Consider the following 17,953-nt stretch of genomic DNA (forward strand, 5'->3'; position numbering starts at 1 on the left):
CTCACGAGTAATATTTTGTGAGACGAATCTCTTATTTGGGTTATCCATGAAATATATTATTTTTTATTGTTAATATCGATAGGGTTGACACGTCTCATATATAAAGATTCGTGAGACCGTCTCATAATAAACATACTCTAAATATAATATTTTGTTGCAAAACGAATTATTGCTTTCTTGTTTCACATTTTAATTTCGTGATACAGATCTCTGCACCGATGTAACTCTAAAATATTTTTTTTATGTTAAAAATATTATTTTTCTTTGATCCATGGTTGACCTATTTTATATCACAGATATAGATCCGTGAGACTATTTTACAAAAAACGCTTGCTCATGTCGTATGATTTACTAACTAGGAACAATACCCGAACCTACCATTAAACTCATATCTTTTGTACGAATCCAAATCGGACCATACGGATTGTGGGGTGTGTTAAAACCCATGACCGGATCCGGTTCTAGGACAGGTAATTGGTTTTTAATAAACCTGTCTCGGTATACAAAATTGAATTAATAATTTATTTAAAATTTTAATTATATTAAACAACGTCAAATAATTTATTATTTATTATTATTATTATTTAGAAGTTTTAGAATTGAGAACATGTTTATTTAGCGGACTTGCGGGTTTCACTCGAATTGGATCTGTCGGATTGGATCAATACATAACAAAAAATTGGTGAGATAGGACATGATTAGTCTCGAGTTTGGCTAAACACATCTCGTTTTCATCTCTAAACCTAACCGGACTAGTTTGATTAATTAAAACACGCATATTATTACGCATACAAGTATATATCTTTATATTATATAAAATATACATAATATATATACTCCATCGTTAATTTTTTTAAAATCGAAGTGGTATTTTACCCATATTTAGGAATTAAATGGTAGTTAATAGTAATAAGTATCATTCAATTTTATACAAAGTTAGTGTTACAGCTGTATTATATAATATTTTAAATTTTCACTTTTGTTATTTTTTTAAAACATAAATTTTGTTCATTTATTAAAGTTACCCATGTGATGTTCTTTATTAGTAACTTCTACCATGAAAATTGACATTCCTTTTTTTCTTATTGCTCTCAAAATCAGCATTATGTTAATTAAAAAGAAAATATAATAATAATAATAATAATAATAATAATAATAATAATAATAATAATAATTTTGAAATAAAAAGATGTCAAATTGAAATTAGGCAGAAAAAAGAAGAGAAAGGTGACACACATGACGGAAAAAACTTGTCTGAGATGATTTCACGGGTCGTATTTTGTGAGACAGATCTCTTATTTGGGTCATCCATGAAAAAATGTTACTTTTTATGCTAAAAGTATTACTTTTTATTGTGAATATCGGTAGGGTTGACCCGTATCACATATAAAGATTCGTGAGACCGTCTTACAAGATACCTACTACATATATGATACTGTGCTAGATAATTGAAGCTTAACTTACATGAAAATACTAATGAGATGTTAGAAACCAAATATATATAATAAATTTTTATATGATGTGTGAATTCGTAGTCAATACTATTTGGTGTGAACAGAGTAAATCACCGGGATTACGCAATACCCTGTCAACCACTCTAGCCAGTAAACCATACTAAACAAGAAATTTTATGACAAGCCCGTCCGAAGAAGTGTCGATAGGGGAAATCGAACTTCTAATAATTGATATAACACTCACTTACTTCACCAACTCGTACGTTTTCTCAGAGACTAATTAAAATCTTTATATTATAAGACACCATAACCATAAGACAAAAATTGGTATAACATGTCCAATAAAGAGCACCGGTTAAAAAAATTCACGAGAATGTAATTGAATCGATGAATTTGAAATCTAAAGTAAGAATTCATTTTAAATAATTAATTATCTACTTTTTCAACCATTGTAATATATTTCAATTTTATTTAGATATAGATTATTTCAATTATTATTTTTTAAAAATAATTCCCACAAATCTAAATCATATAACCCAATTGCAAGTTCTTGTCCTCAGTCGCAAATGGTTCACTCTCCACATACTAATCAGATTGTGCTTTTCATGGATTTTTTTTTTAATACAAATTCAGAAGCTCCTAAATTATTCTTAACAATTATGAAATAATCATTTTTACAGTTCATGTCTCATATTAATTTTGGATTTCATTGTGAAAAAGTACATGTTTTTTTTTAAAATTTTATATCTAGATTATTTGATATAAATATTTATTTTAAAATTTTATTACTAATAATGATAACATTAAAAATAATTTAATGTATATATTCGGAAACTCGAAAATATAATATAAGAATAATAAATTCAAAAATATGAAAAGACTAATAGCAGTTGTACCTGAGTTATGAGTTTAACAAAATTAGAATTCATGAGGACAAATTGTGTTAAGGTGTAATATTGGTCATAGAGATCGATCGAACGCTGTGATTGTGTTGTTGTACGACTTAAAAAATTTTAATGGTACTATTACAATTAATTATAACTTTTAATAAAACACCAAATATCATATCCTACAAATTGTTTTTATCACCTAATTAAAAATAAAAAATATAATCTTCTATGCAAAATTAAGATATTTTAAAATCAGTCAAAAACTTGTGTTAGACGATCTCACGAGTCGTATTTTGTGAGACTGATATCTTATTTTTGGGTCATCCGTTAAAAAATATTAATTTTTATACTAAGAGTATTACTTTTTATTCTGAATATCGGTAAGGTTGACCCGTCTCACAAATAAATATTCGTAAGAACGTCTCACAAGAGACATACTCTTAAAATCAAATGTATTTGTTGATTAACTTAATATGCTTAAAACTAACATAATAATATAATATATAGAGAAAAGTTTTTTTTAGAAGTTAAATAAATATTTTATTTTTAAAATTTTAATTTTATTCTTAAACTTAAATATCATGTTCATTTTTTTTAATCCAAAATTCGTTTTATGTTTTTTTTTAATAATAAATTTGAATAATATAAAATAATAATTTCATTTACCAAAATTACCCTGAAGAGCCGCAGTTCTAACCTCGGATTCTCAAGCTGACTGCTTCTTCACTGGCACGAAGAAGAGAGAGCATGAAGAGGAAGAATATTAACAGAGAAGAAGAAGAAAGTATGGATATTGTGTGGCAAACTCCGGCCAATCCTCCTCAGCGCCAAGATTACATTTTTCGCGACGGTAGATTCTTCAAAAAATTTTATATACAAGGCCCAATTCAATACAGAAAATCCCTAATTTTTTATTTTATGGATTGGTGAAACGTTTTTCCGATACCGTCTTTGAATCCTCGGCAGGCATTAGATACGTTAGGCCCTACTATTTCGAGTTCATCTCACATGTAAGTGTTTAAATATGTGTAAAGACTAGTGTAAAATAGGAAATGCGGCTGGCCCTTTTCTCCTTTCGAGAAATACTATCTGTGCTATTCTGTGAATCCGAAGGGCCAGCAAAAAATGTATTTTTTTTTTATATGGGTTTGTTGCGCAGGCTAAGAATAGATGGGAGGGAAAGAGAATTGTTGACTTGTTCACGGAAGAGTTCAAGGGGAGGCCTCGAGATTATTATGTATGTGATTGTTTTCTACGTATGTTTTCTTTTATTTGTTTTTATGTTTTGCTGTTTTCTTCAGATTCCATGTTCAGTTTGCAGGAATCTATTACTAAGCCGCCATTCATTGATATATTTTCTTCTGCCTGTGCACCCAAGTTTGTGAGGCTTTAATTGTATGATAGGTATCTGCAGTGAAAGCTGGACGGATACAAGTTGATGGACAAGTTGTACCTGTGTCATACATTGTCCAGTCTTCACAAAAAATAAGCCATTTCTTGCACAGGTTTGTATCAGAGGCTCTAGAAATATCATATATTTTTTTAATAATATGCAATGAGAGATGTTAATGCAATCTTATTCTCAAATATGTTGTATTTGGAACTTGATAGTTCACCCTTTTATCTAATCATTCATGGTGAAGTCATAAATCACTCATAATTCTAGTAGTTAAAGCATTGAAGATTGTAGGCACGAACCACCAGTGATGGCTTTGGAAGTTGAGATTCTTCTTACTGAACCAGATGTCTTAACTGTGCGCAAGCCGGCATCAGTTCCTGTAAGTTTTTTCAGCTGCTTAAGTTGGTTTTAGCCAGTTTATCATCTTCCAATACTGTGTACCAACCAAAAACTTATTTGCAATTGGATTATTGCAATGCTTCTGCTTTTGTGAAGTGAATACTTGTATAGCTCTGCCGCGATTCCTTTTCTGCTATACCAATTATATCGTATCTATTTTGGAAATGGAGTGTAAAAGTTTGATTCAAATTCTCCAAAGGCTTTTTCTGAAACGGACGTTTTCCGACATTTTTGGCACAAATTATACTTTCAGGAAAATCATCTGGGTTGCTAAGCCTTTCATTCGACATTTTATGTGATTTTTTGTCCATTAATAAAATGTATCTTGTCCATCTATATTTTCTTCTTTTTTGTGAGTATTCTGTTTTCACATTTAAGTGATAACAATTCCTTCATCAGTTTTGTATGGTTTTTGTGATGATTTGTTGTTGGAATAATTAGATCTATAGGATGGTAATGACAATTAAGTTCCTGTTACCTTTCTTTATTGGACACTCAGTCTATATGCTATGTTCTGCATCTCTTTTGATAATATTTGTTGTTTTCTTGAAAGAAAATATGATTGGGAAAGAAGGGGGCTCTTATCGAAATCTCAAAGGCTTGGCTTGATATCTTTTCTGATCGACGTCATCTTTTACCTTAAATATTTTTCTTAATTGTCATCCAAATTCGGTTCCTTTTTCACATGGATCAAACTAAAGTTAAGAGTTATTGAGGATTCGGGAGTTGTCTAAAAGGTGTTGTTTGTCTTATAAAACGTTTAAACTGCGTGATTGTTGCAAATGAGGTTGAAATTGATAATAATTGTGGTTATAGTAAAGATGATGATTTGGCAGTCTTTTCTAGTGTTGTCAACGTTTTGCTATGAGAAAAAGCACAGGTTTCCAGTGTGGCACTTTTTCTATTTTCTCTTGAAAATGTTATAGATTTTATCCTATGTTATACTACTGTTGGTATGAATCTCTAATAAAGATTTGAAAACAAGACAAGGCCTTGGTTGAAACCACTAAATAGTCTCTTCTGGATCCTTGTCTTAGCTCTCACATATTACCAAAACTTACGTATATAGCCGTGAAGATTTCAAACGTTTTATTCAAAACTTGGGTAAGGGTTTGTTACTGAATGGTTTGAGCATAAATAATCATTTTTTTTGTTTTTTGTGGTCTACTTATTAATTCAGTATGCCTCTTAGATCATGTAGCTATTAATTCTGCATTGGTAGTCGTGCTGATTTTCCGTCATGTTAAAGCTTTTCTCTGAAAATTCGATATTTCCGTTCAAGAAATTGTTACTGTTAGTAAATTCCAGAAAATCATGCGAGTTTCTTACTCTGACTCTGAATGACCTATAATAGATGCAAATCATATATGTAGGTGCATCCATGCGGGCAATATCGCAAGAACACTGTTGTTGGTATTCTTCAGGCAGAACTTGACTTGGCACCATTATTCCGTATCCTTTTTGTCTTTTCTTGGAAAATTAGCTTACAATTTTTTTAATCACCGACACCAGCTCTACACATCTATGTTGCACATATATGGATACAAAGATACGATTACAAGATGCAACAATTTTTAAAAAATTAGGATACGATACGGGAGGATATGACTGTTTTATCTATACGCATCTTCACAAACATATAGAAATTCTATCAATTTATCAAGCATGGTATGAATTAATTTATAATATGTATTGTATAATCAATTAAACTCAATATTTAAATATATCGGTTAAAAACTTTCATGTGTTACTTGATTTATATTTGTTTTTTTAAAACGAGTATAAGCCACAAGCTATATAATTTTTTTTAAAAAAACATCTCTGTTGGTATTTGGTACGACCGAGACACAACCATTGATAATATTATGTTGGATATTGTATTCAAATTTAATATGTTGATGAGTACCTCTATTATAGCATGCAGAAGTATCCAACATATATTCGTCAAGTATCCGTGTCTGATAAGTATCCGACACGATACAATACTGGCACGTGGTCATTTTAGAATCATCATTATTGCAGTATAGCTAACCATTCAGGAAATTTCAAGTAATGTGTATTGTATATTTCTCTGCAGCATAACTACCATAAAACCTAGCATATATACAACCTTGACACCAATTTCAGCAATTCATAGATTAGATCGTTTGGTCTCTGGACTTCTTATCTTTGCCAGAAATGCTTCCAAGGCTGACATTTTCCGGAAACAGGTAACTAACATGTGGACTTATTTGAATCTCCCGATGATAAAATCTAACCATTAAAATCCAATTTCTACAATTGGCGGATCACCGAATTATTTAAAGAAGTCGTGTTTACGTTGTTTTCCGTTTTCCCATGTTGAAACTTATATACCATTCAGTCTATCTGGAGTGAATTAACAAACCTCACATAAAAGGTTACACATCAGAATATCATTTCGAAAATTTTACCAATTTTAGGTTTTTCATTTCTAGTGTGCAGCATGTCAAAATTCCCTTCAATGAAACCGCCTGAACACTAACAGTGTAATAAAATATATCCAGGAACATAAACTGTTCGACGCGTTATTGAATGACTTGTTTGTTTCAGATTGAAGCCGGAGAGGTGAAGAAACGGTATATTGCAAGAGTAATAGGAGTGTTTCCTGAGAATGAGGTACTAATTGTAGTTTTACATTTTTCCGTTCGCATGTTGGGTTTGGATCATTAGTTCTTTAACAGCATTGCATTTTTATCCCATCGAGTTCTCCTGATGATTCTTGGACTTCATTGTACAATCTTTCCTTGGCAGCAAGTTGTTAACATGAATATAAATTATAATGCTCGAGAAGGAAAGAGCACAGTGGAGGTACAGATTAAAATTCTTGGACATCATTGTACAATCTTTCTTCTTATTTCTTTTCTGTATGCTAGAGTACAATCTTGCCATTTGTCCAGGGAGTTACAGGTGTATCATTATTGATGTCTTCCTTATTTATTAAGTCACAGTGCTAGTTTTTAGTTTTTTTTTTGTTCAATGGTAAAAAACTATGCAGGCTGAAAATGGTCAAAACTGTAAAAGTCCTTCAAAAGGGAAGGCTGCTTGTACCAAATTCACCAGAATTAGCACTAATGGAACTCACAGCATTGTTTCCTGTGAACCGGTCACTGGCAGGACCCATCAGGTAATAGTTTTTTATGTTGAGGAATTATGTTGGTTTTGTAACTTAAAAGATCTCTATATTCATATGATTCCATGACATACACTTGCTATTTACCTGGCTTAGTTTTGAAACAAGCTCATGATTTTTCTTTAATTGGTCAACATTTTTTTATGAACTGAACTCTTTCCTACAGATCCGTGTCCATTTGAAATTTATGGGACATCCCATAGCTAATGACATGCTATACCTATCAGAGTCTGTTAATCATCGTTCTGTTGAAGGATTGAGTGCAGACAGAGCTGCAGCTATGTCAGAGTTCGCCCTAAAGCCTAATCGTTGTGAGATTTGTGTACCTAACTCGACAGATGATCCCATCGAAGATTTCTGCATTGATCCTATGTGTACAAATTGTCCTAATTTGGCACCTAAAGGGTGAGAAATTTTTCTTGACAGAACAAAGAATGTAATTTGATACAGTTTTCCGCGAAATTATTTTTGAATCTTGAAGAAGAATTTCTGTACAGTTTTCCGCTATATGAAACTCATACTTTATGGCTCTTTATTTAAGTATCCATCAGTTTAATTAGCATCCTATTGGTTTCGACCAGGTGCTGATGTTTTTGAATTTCCTCTGTGGTTCCAGAAATTTCTCCCTCAAATGTGTGCGGATAACACAAAACAATCCTCTATTCTTTTGAATGCAGATATGATGGGCATGAAGAGGGTTTATGGCTGCACTGTGTTCGATATTCTGGGCCAGGCTGGACTTACGAGTGCCCATATCCTGATTGGGCTTCTCTGGACTAATTCATAATTTTGTTAGTTATTTGTACATTTTATTAAATTTTTTTCAAGTTCTGTTTTAATTTTGAGTGTTATAGACTTTATTTAAGTAAATTGTCAAGTATAAACCGCACGCACTGTCAAATGCATTCACCGAATTTTTAATATTAAACTGCTGTACTAGTTTCCTTTACATAATCAATGTTAATCTTGTTCGTTCTGTATATCCAAAGTTGACATTAAAGGAGATACATTGTTCTGTTTTTTCAGCCATCTTAGCTCACCAGCATTTCTTGTAATCTTCGGTAGATTCTAGCTTTGCCTTACCAGGTGAAACAAAAAGGTGAGTGGTTTACTCTTCCTTCACTCCACTCGATTCTTTATAATCCACCAACTGTTCAAACAATTTCGTGATTACAGTACATCAACATATTCTGCTCGAGTATCTTTTTCTGTTGCAACGTAAAAACCAGGAAAAACTTAAAGCCAAAATATATTTTACACTTGGACTTGCAGGGAATCAGATCTAATTTACATGTACAGTCATGTTAATCTATCCCATTACTGGAATTTTCTCACTTCACATCATTTATGCTATGATTTGTATAGATATCTCATTTCTTTCTTAACGAGCTACCAAAGAGGTTCCTCGACGAACGTCATCAGCACTTACTGTGGTTTTCGTTCACAAGCAGATATTTCTTGTCGCGAACTGTTAACTATACAAGGTAACAGCTTTAGAAGAGGGGGAGGCTAATAAAGTTTGAATTAGTATGATTTAAGCTGAAATTATATAAATGGTCACCAAATGTGCTGAAATCAGCGCAGTTGACATCTTGTTCTCCTTTTACTTTCCTGCATTGTGTGGTACTGGGATAAATATCTAGTACCCTGTGAATATGATGCAAGTTGAGATTGATAAATGGTGGGCCAACTCTAAGTTGAATTATTTCTACTTTCTAGTCATTCAACACTACACATAGAATCTTAATCAATAGCAATAATTCTGGTGCTGCTGTTAATGTTATCCTTGCAAGATTTTACGCCAAGGACTAAAATAAACAAGAGCACTAAAGTGCCGTAGTTAGCTGCTTGCTCATTCAAGATAAAAGGAAGCTGGCACAAGTGGATATATTATTGTTATAGAAAAAGAAAACTAGTGGGGCTCTTTTGTTATTTCCTTTGTTGCTTACGCATAAATTTCTTCTCCCTGTGACAAGTTGGGGATAAGCATATTTGATGATCCAATAGTTTTGAAATGATGTGGATGAGGAATATGTGTCACTTTTTTCGAATTCGAGCTGTGAAATAAAAGGAATCCACGGTAATACTCGTAGAACATATGAATCTTCGGATTAATATGTAGATATCTATTGAATCGTGATATTTGAGTTGTATTATTTCATTAGTTCATCGTGCTCGAGCAGTAAAATTGTATCTCAGTTCGAAAGATTTAAATTGGACCCTCATGAAAAGAAATCTAATTTTGTATTCTTGGAATATGAAACTTATGGACCATGGGTGATGACGTGTACTTTCCTAATAATTATGTTTAAAACATTTGGAATTACATATGTAATGATTTGTATCAAATGATATTTTTATTGGGCAAAAACTTGTGTGAGACGGTATCATCGGTCGTATTTTGTGAGACAGATATCTTATTTGGGTCATCCATGAAAAAATATTACTTTTTATGCTAAGAGTATTACTTTTTATTATGAATATATGTATGGTTGATCCATCTCACAAATAAAGATTCATGAGACCGTGTCACAAAAGATTTACTCTATTTATTGAGTATAGGTATAATCCATGGAATATATATAATCCATAAAAAAACTACATTTAATATAGAGACATAAAAGTTAAAATAAGGTGAAATCAAATAGGGTAATCGTGCTGCATGTCTTTAAGCTGCTGCACTTTATTTCCTTTTTAATATTTTATGGTAAGTTCCAATATTGTTGGAAAATGAACTAAATTTCCAGCTATCAATTATTTTTTGTTTATTTTCCGGCCCCAATTCGTCGATTAAAAAGGATTTTTTTATAGGGGAAAAAACAAACTATATCTTTTAAAAATTTATCCATCATTAAAAAAAACTATGGTAAACATTTTTCTAATACAATGATATATATACAAAAGTTCTTTTTTTAAAAAAAGTTGAAATTAAATTTGAAGAAACTAAAAATTTTCAATTAGTTTTCAAAATTTTTTTAATAAAAAAATAAAGATTTTGAATGAAGCAGTGGTCACATGGTCGAGACTATTTTATTGGATAATTATTTGAGTATTTTACGGTAATGTTATAAGAAAAAGGGACATTTTGGATATAAAAATATTCATTCCAATGATAAATCAGCAGCAATCTTAGTAAATAACACATCTTATTAATTTGAATTCATGGATGAAACAAAATACATAAACCGAATAATTAAGCTTCATAACATCTTGCATAAAGGAACATTCTTGATGTCAATAAACATTTGGCTCATGCCAAATTAACTAAAACCAATCCATAAATTCATTCCAAGGTTAATTTGCATCCTCAATATCATCATCTGTCTATTTCTTGGCCCGAATTTTCTCTCCGTCTAGATTAAGCGCAATGTCGTTGGCGAGACAGGGCGGCACCACCACAGGAGTTATGCCAGGGCAAACCATCACACTCAGCTTCGCGACGTCGATTACCTGTTCCTTTAACTCAACTGGAACTTCGACATTTTCTTTCACCACTTTCTTGGAGGCGTTTTTGTATGTTATATAAAGTAACATTTGGAGCACTCCAAAGCTGAATCCCAGAACATTAGGAATCTGTATTTCGATTCACAGAAAATGCTATACTCATTAGAGCGAATCGACGGGCGATAGGACAACATATTAGTGTAAATACTTACAGCAATGTTATAATCTTTGCGCAGTAAGCCATAGAAGAACCACATAACAGCACTCAGTGTGAGGAAAAATGATAGAAGGAATGGCATGTATTCCACACTTTTGGTACGTATAACTTGTCTCTGCAGATGCCAAACAATTTACAAAAGTTCAGGGAAATTTATAAATTCATCAGAATTAGTATCTGATACTAATAATAATAATATCATTAGTAAATTTAAATCAGTGAACTTACCACGACACATAAAGGAGCGACGAATACGCATAACGAGAACACGAGACAAATCCATCCAACAACATTGTCACGATTCGACTCATCAGCTAGAAACAGTGTTAGTATCACGATCAGACCGAAACCAACTATGTTTACTAGCAGAAGAAGCTTCACTGCTTGCATCTGTATGATAAATTTGATCAAAATTTCAAATAAATGATATTGTATGTAGAAGTTTAAAATCTGGTACAAATGATAGGCAATTTTCAAGTATACCTTCGCCTGTTTCGGAGCATAGAATATGTAGAGGCAAATATAAACGGTTTGGATGACGCATCCGACGGAGTTGATAGTGATAAGAAGAGTTGTGTCTGGCTTAAGAAATGCATAATATATCCATAGCATGGCACTGAATAATCCCACCACATAAGGCACACATTGAAACCCTTCAGTTGATTTTTTCTTGTAAATTTTCTGAAAGGTTGGCCTGCATGCAGTCAAGAAAATGTATAATATTCTCAGTAAATTGAAAAATAAAAATATTTCTGTTAATAATCTTACAGACAAACAGCAAACTCACACAGGTGCGAGGAAAACCAGGAAGGAAACAATGTTGCCTGAAAAATATAAAGCAAATTTAAGACACATTAGTTATGTTAGTTTATTTTATGCCGAAAATTTTGGGGTAAAAAATGACTAAAAATATTAAAATTGTTACAGAAAGATCATCTGCATGCTTTGCATGGATCTTTTACGTATAATCACCAATTATCTAAGTGCTAAGTTGAATAAAAATAACATGTAATTAAGAGATGATATATACTTAAAGCTGCAAAAATATAATATAGGATATGATGAAGAAGCTATGTTTTACCAAGAAGTCCAAAAGCAAAAGCCAAGTTATCCATATTGAATTTCGACCGAGAAAGGTGTGATATATCTTTGCAGATATATATTACGCCTCTTTGTACGTATATATCGCGTGTTGTATCTATGTATACTCGATCTCATACAACACGAGAAACAATGCTCGTGTTGCAGTCCTTTATATAGAAGAGTCGGGGCATTGAAGTAAGCCGATTTATCGAGAGAGGAAAAAAAAGAATAGTTGAAATATAATTAGATGCTGCATTGGTGGGAGGGTGAAATCCAATTTGTTACCCTTTACAGTTGTTAAAGACTGAAGAATGCAGATTTTATCAGTATCCATTATGCTTTTTTCAATCCCTAATGCTCCATTTAACCTAATTTGGATAGTTTCTACCATTTCTATAGCTTGTTTTTGGTTGCATTGGAAGAGAAACGGGACCCATTGAGCAGTGTATCTGATGTGTCACCCACCCATCCAATTGGGATTAAGGGTTACAACTAAGACTTGAAGGAACTTTTTTGGTAGTAATATTTGATGCTTCATTGGCTAAACCCTAGATGTGATTCTATGTAGAAAATTCCATTATACTTCAAGCTTAGCCAATGATTGCCGGTGGTGGTAGCGACGGAGCTAGAAATATGTCGGAGAAGGCAGAACTCAAATTCATAGAAGTTTACTTGATGAAACCATACATCTTCATGCATATATAGACCTCCTCAAATTCGTAAAGTTTAATACGAGAAATTTGCAAAATAACCCCGATCAACTATTTTTTAAGAAAATGATCTCCTTATGTATTCATCGATCAGAGTAAATACTTTTGATATGACATGTCATTCCGGTGCGAATAAATTGCTGAGAAATAAAATCCTAAGGAGTAGACCGAATGGATTGTCTTCGTGTCTTGGGGCATATGTATGGATGGGGTGTTAAATTGAAAAGGAACTGAAATCAGAAACCACAACCAATGAAAGGCCTCATATTTAGCGTCTGCGTTAGTCCAGGGTTTCCTCGTACCCATACAACGTTAGCACATATGGATTCCATCGTCATAAAAAAAACAACGAAACGTAAGACATCAAAACTCATTTTTAATCAAATCACAATCTACACACTCTGAGACTCGAATCCAAATTATATTAATTAATTACAGAACCTTTAATATGATAACATATAGTATGATCATGTGATTTATTGGATATATGCACTATAAATAAAAGTTCTTTAACAAAAACTAATTCTAATTGTTAGAAAAAATATTGATCCAAAGAAAAAATACCACAAAAAGAATGAGCCATTTAAGGCCAATGACCGTGGGAATAAAGTGTGATTATTTATTATCAAATTATTTAACGTGTGATGTAGATGACAAAAGAACTGTTGATACGAAGTTTATTGGGATTTGGTTCGTGTGGCTTAAAATACAGCACCGGTGATGTGCTCTTTTTATACGAGGTGATCAACTGATTATCTCGTTTCGTCTGACAATTTTTTAAATTTATCTGACACTGTGTGAAGTCCATTAGATGATCAACTGATCATCTTGTATAAAAAGTGCACACCGTTAGGTGCTGTGTTTTCAGCCACAGCTGAGGACCTAAATCCAGTTTATTGCACCTATTATTTAATAATATTCTTTGATACTTTTATAAATAGACTCAAAATCTCAGGATATAAAAGAAAATTAAAAATATGGATGTAACATAATGTTTATAATAAAGTGGAAATGACATTCTAATTAACATTTTTTTATTGTTTGTTATGTTATCAGTCAATTCACAATCTTGACATCTTTTTTTTAATTTTAGCATTTTTTCATCTGACGGTTGATATGGTATCAGACATTCCAGCAATAGCACCACTATGATGAAAAATAACTAAAAATAAAAATCAGTAGACTAATACCGTAAATTAACCGAACAAAAAAATTAAGAAATTTATACATCATCTTATTCTAATAAAGAAAAAAAGGTTAATAACAACTTGGTCAAGTTGACCACCCACCAAATTTACCTAAATATGATGCCAATTTTAGTACTTCAAATCCGTACACCATATGTTTTATAGCTTGAGCAATTAGATTTATTTCATCCTATCCATGTGGGCATTGTCCCCATGATTGGATGGTTGGCCAAGATTTGCCAATGCATATATATGACCCACTTTTTTTTTTTGAAATTGTATGTGTGGCAAGATCTTACCCGTTGAAATGAAGTGAGGGTAGTGCCCACATAAATAGGATCTCATTAACCGAGGAATTGATTAGTCTCCTTTCCTAAATGTTTCCAGTAGTGCGATGTAAACATGCTTTATTACAAAATAATTATGTATTAACTAAAATTTTAATTGGAAGCCAACTAATGAGGCACTTAATTAATCGAGAAACGATCAAAATCAATTGGGATTAATTTACTTAATTTACGATTTAAGAGTATGTCTCTTGTGAGACGGTCTAACGAATCTTTATCTGTGAGATTGGTCAACCCTACCAATATTCACAATAAAAAGTAATACTTTTAGCATAAAAAGTAATATTTTTTCATGGATGACCCAAATAAGAGATTCGTCTCGCAAAATACGACCCGTGAGACCGTCTCACACAAGTTTTTGCCACGATTTAAAAGATTTTTTTCCAATTTTTTTTATTTATAATGTGTTATAGTGCAATAATTGTCACTGTTTGATAAAGGAATCGAAACATGTCGCTTGATTTGTTGTACGGTTTAAAAGATTTGTGTTGGACTGTTACCGTCGGTTAAAGTTTTTGATAAAGCGACAAACATTCGACCTTACATTATTGTTGGAGTAATCCTTTTTTGAATTAAATTTATTTTGTTAAACAATTATTGAGCTTGTTGAGAATATATTGTTGGCCGATTCGGTAAATGATTAGGTAGATGTCAAAATTAATATTAAGGGAATTTGGTATCATTGAGCACCGTAAATAGACAACCATTTAAATTAAAAGTCTCCTATGTTTCCCTTTTCAAGCTGAAAAGCTTATCTTATTTTTGTCATGAAATGAAAACATGTTTGGTGCTATCCGATTTTAATTGAAAAAACAGGGAAACTTCCTTTCATTTTTACGTCTATTCACGCTATTTACCCTTTCTTTTTATAACGAAAAACTCGTAGACGGTATCATTCGAGTGCGCATTAGATTAATCCTTATACTTAAACACAATAATATATAAAATACGTCAGCTGGATAAACAACACTGGACAAGCCCTGATGTATTAGATTTTATAATTTCAAAACTCATATATCATAACTCAAAATTCGAAACAAAATCAACGAATATCGAATTTTGTATATAATTTTTTTTAAAAAAGTAATGGGATCAATGCGTAAATAGGCATGCTTTTGTTTTAGACTATCTAAAGCTATAAATGGGAGACTCGGGGTGGTGCCAATCATGTCAAATTTTAAGACATACAAGTTATAAGATTAAAAATACAAATTCACTTTAACATGATCAGAATTGAAAAATAACTGCAAGTTACATGACTAAAAATATAATTCTTTCGATTTTAATTCATCATTTTGATCATTTGATATTAGATTTTAGTTTATGAGACGGTCTCACAAATCTTTATCTGTGAGACGGGTCAACCCTACCGATATTCATAATAAAAAATAATACTTTTTCATGGATGACCCAAATAAAAGATCCGTCTCACAAAATACGACTTGTGAGACCGTCTCACATAATTTTTTGCCTTAATTTATATAGCAAAGTGAAAAATAAATATTTGAGCAATTATAGTTTGCAGATTGGGAAGTTTGGATATTGAAGCAGGAAATCCATGAGGGTATGATGTATCATTTAGGCTAGAAGCAATGTACCTCAAAATTGACGAATGTTGATATGACATCTGACAAATTCGGCCAAGTTACTTCAGGTGCATCTAAGATATTGAGGAGATCCTACAACTTACTGATAATCTTGATCCCATATATTTCCTGGAGAAAAGAAGCATTGAACGTATGCTTGAACCTGGTATTCGCCATCCATGAAGGGAATAATCTCGATTCGGGTTTTGTCCTGCGTTTTTTTAGACACTACTCTTGGATGAGACATGATGAAAAAATCCTCCTTCTTGTGCTTTAGTTATACAAATTTCCCAAAACCGATGATGAATTCCTATTGCTTCGAGTTTCCCTACGACACTTGCTTTCTCACTGAGATCAAACTTCTATTCACAAGATCTTTCAAGTACCATTTCCCCACATCTTACAAGCATTTACACTGATCACTTGGTTTAAGAAATCCTTCTGCAGCCCGCAATGTTGGGAAATTACACCGAAGCGATGTCGACCACGATGATAATATAGTACCCAAAAATTGCGGAATAAAATAACCAACAAAAACACAAAGATTTATGTGGTTCACCCAATATAAGCTACGTCTACGGAGCACTGCAACTTTTATAACTGGAAGAAATAGTACAACAAATGTATACACTCAATATTTCTCACTCCCAACCCGAGTATATAGAGAAAATAATTTCTCTAACTCACACAAGAGAATTCTCGCACTCAAGAAAAAATACACTCTTTTTTCTATGCACTCTTTTTTTTATTAAAGCTGAAAAGCTTTTGATTTTGGGATACAATAACCGAAGGAATTGAGCTCTATTTATAATTAATTCTCTCGTTCAATTTTATAAATTTTCGGATGTGAGACGTGGTTTTATATTATTTTATTTAATATGTGAGCCCCACCCTTCAACTTTGATTAGCTCAAACACATCAATTTCATAATCTTTTGGAAAAGCTGTCATGTAGAGGAAACATGGCTTTAGTCGAAGAGGTAACCGATTGTAACTCAAACATTGTATCTTTGAGCAGTGCAACACAATTGTGGGTTCTGTTGAACTTATGTTTTCCGAAATATTTCCCCACAATTCTTCTTTCGACATATTGTTGGAACTTGGAAGAAAGGAGAGTAGTCCTGCAACCACCACAATCGTGAGCGGAAGTAGCCCGCAATTTCTTGCAATCTTCTTCCCGATTTCCACCAGCTTGAATGGACAAGATTCTTGTCCAAAGAGTCTTCCCTGAAGTAGTTTCCAACTTTGATCTTCACTCATTCGGTGAGGAGTACTAAATGATCTGACGTAAAAGCGACATCCGATAGGATGAGACTGGTCCGACTTTGTGAAATCAATTAGTTTTTATGAAAATATTTTATCTATTTAGACAAGTAATATTTTTCATATAATTTTATCATAACTACAATATATAATCCAATTTTAAAATTCAAAAATTCATGAATTATTTCTACACATTACATATTTAATATAATTTCATTATTTTTATCCAAATAATAATTAAAATATATAATAAAACATTATGAATCAACTCGATCCATCAATGATCATGATTCATATACTTAATAAAATCTTAATAAAATCATAATTCATATACTTAATAATCTGTATTATTTTACACATGCATCATAATGTGTGTCATTGGCTAATATCTGTTAAAAAAATATGGCTTCTTACTAGGCATGTTAAAGAAGCGAATTAAGTCGAATGCTCAAATTCGATTCGAATTAGTTCTGTTCGAATTCAAACTCGATTTTAAGTTGGAAAATTTTAAAAATTTGACTCGAATTCGGTTCGAATTAAAGCTCAAGTTCGATTTTGACTCGAAAGATTCGAACTTTTTCATTAATTATTATTCGAAAAATAAGTATTCAAAAGACTTGAAATTTATTTATTTAATATACTATTATATTATTTTAATAAATTATTAAAGATCCCAAGCAACTTAAGAACTTTCAACAATTTAATTTAGATTCAAATTGGAATCGAAAAAATCTAGAGTAGATCTCTGCGATCTCACGAATCTTTATTTGTGAGACGAGTCAATCCTATCGATATTTACAATAAAAAATAATACTCTTAGCATA

The 17,953-nt window shown here is 32.0% G+C and overlaps 2 protein-coding genes across 6 annotated transcripts; one reads left to right on the plus strand and one right to left on the minus strand.

Moving 5' to 3' along the window:
* The first annotated feature begins 3,023 nt into the window (after positions 1-3,023).
* LOC142520694 (RNA pseudouridine synthase 7) lies at positions 3,024-9,500 on the plus strand. Of its 5 annotated transcripts, none has more exons than XR_012813971.1 (14): positions 3,024-3,194; positions 3,311-3,354; positions 3,504-3,581; positions 3,749-3,849; positions 4,035-4,122; positions 5,516-5,594; positions 6,270-6,352; positions 6,714-6,779; positions 6,915-6,971; positions 7,159-7,287; positions 7,460-7,698; positions 7,971-8,084; positions 8,320-8,392; positions 8,659-9,493. XR_012813971.1 is itself a non-coding variant. In XM_075623790.1 (13 exons), the coding sequence occupies exons 1-12, from the start codon at positions 3,092-3,094 to the stop codon at positions 8,071-8,073; spliced, it is 1,170 nt and encodes a 389-aa protein (XP_075479905.1). In that variant the 5' UTR covers positions 3,024-3,091; the 3' UTR covers positions 8,074-8,084; positions 8,320-9,499. The 5 variants fall into 5 exon arrangements, 2 of the variants coding, with proteins under 2 accessions (XP_075479905.1, XP_075479904.1); XR_012813970.1 differs by having other exon boundaries at positions 7,971-8,392; positions 8,659-8,777; positions 9,087-9,489; XR_012813969.1 differs by having other exon boundaries at positions 7,971-8,392; positions 8,659-9,494.
* A 916-nt stretch (positions 9,501-10,416) lies between these two features.
* LOC142520885 (bidirectional sugar transporter SWEET14-like) lies at positions 10,417-12,178 on the minus strand. The gene is made up of 6 exons (XM_075624045.1): positions 12,036-12,178; positions 11,742-11,778; positions 11,438-11,648; positions 11,183-11,344; positions 10,950-11,069; positions 10,417-10,866 (listed from the first exon to the last, which is right to left on the minus strand). The coding sequence occupies exons 1-6, from the start codon at positions 12,067-12,069 to the stop codon at positions 10,618-10,620; spliced, it is 813 nt and encodes a 270-aa protein (XP_075480160.1). The 5' UTR covers positions 12,070-12,178; the 3' UTR covers positions 10,417-10,617.
* Between the last annotated feature and the right edge of the window lie 5,775 nt (positions 12,179-17,953).

This window comes from Primulina tabacum, chromosome 12 (assembly GCF_025594145.1).
Source record: "Primulina tabacum isolate GXHZ01 chromosome 12, ASM2559414v2, whole genome shotgun sequence".
In the NCBI taxonomy this organism is placed as follows: domain Eukaryota; kingdom Viridiplantae; phylum Streptophyta; class Magnoliopsida; order Lamiales; family Gesneriaceae; genus Primulina; species Primulina tabacum.

Excerpts from the sequence above, each read along its gene's own strand:
- LOC142520885 (XM_075624045.1), bottom strand. The coding sequence starts at position 12,069 with ATGGATAACTTGGCTTTTGCTTTTGGACTTCTTG. Across the intron at positions 11,649-11,741 it reads CTGGTTTTCCTCGCACCTGT|GCCAACCTTTCAGAAAATTT; the intron begins GTGAGTTTGCTG and ends GACTGCATGCAG. Across the intron at positions 11,070-11,182 it reads TCGCTCCTTTATGTGTCGTG|AGACAAGTTATACGTACCAA; the intron begins GTAAGTTCACTG and ends TGGCATCTGCAG.
- LOC142520694 (XM_075623789.1), top strand. The coding sequence starts at position 3,092 with ATGAAGAGGAAGAATATTAACAGAGAAGAAGAAGAAAGTATGGATATT. Across the intron at positions 3,582-3,748 it reads GGAGGCCTCGAGATTATTAT|GTATCTGCAGTGAAAGCTGG; the intron begins GTATGTGATTGT and ends ATTGTATGATAG. Across the intron at positions 4,123-5,515 it reads GCAAGCCGGCATCAGTTCCT|GTGCATCCATGCGGGCAATA; the intron begins GTAAGTTTTTTC and ends TCATATATGTAG.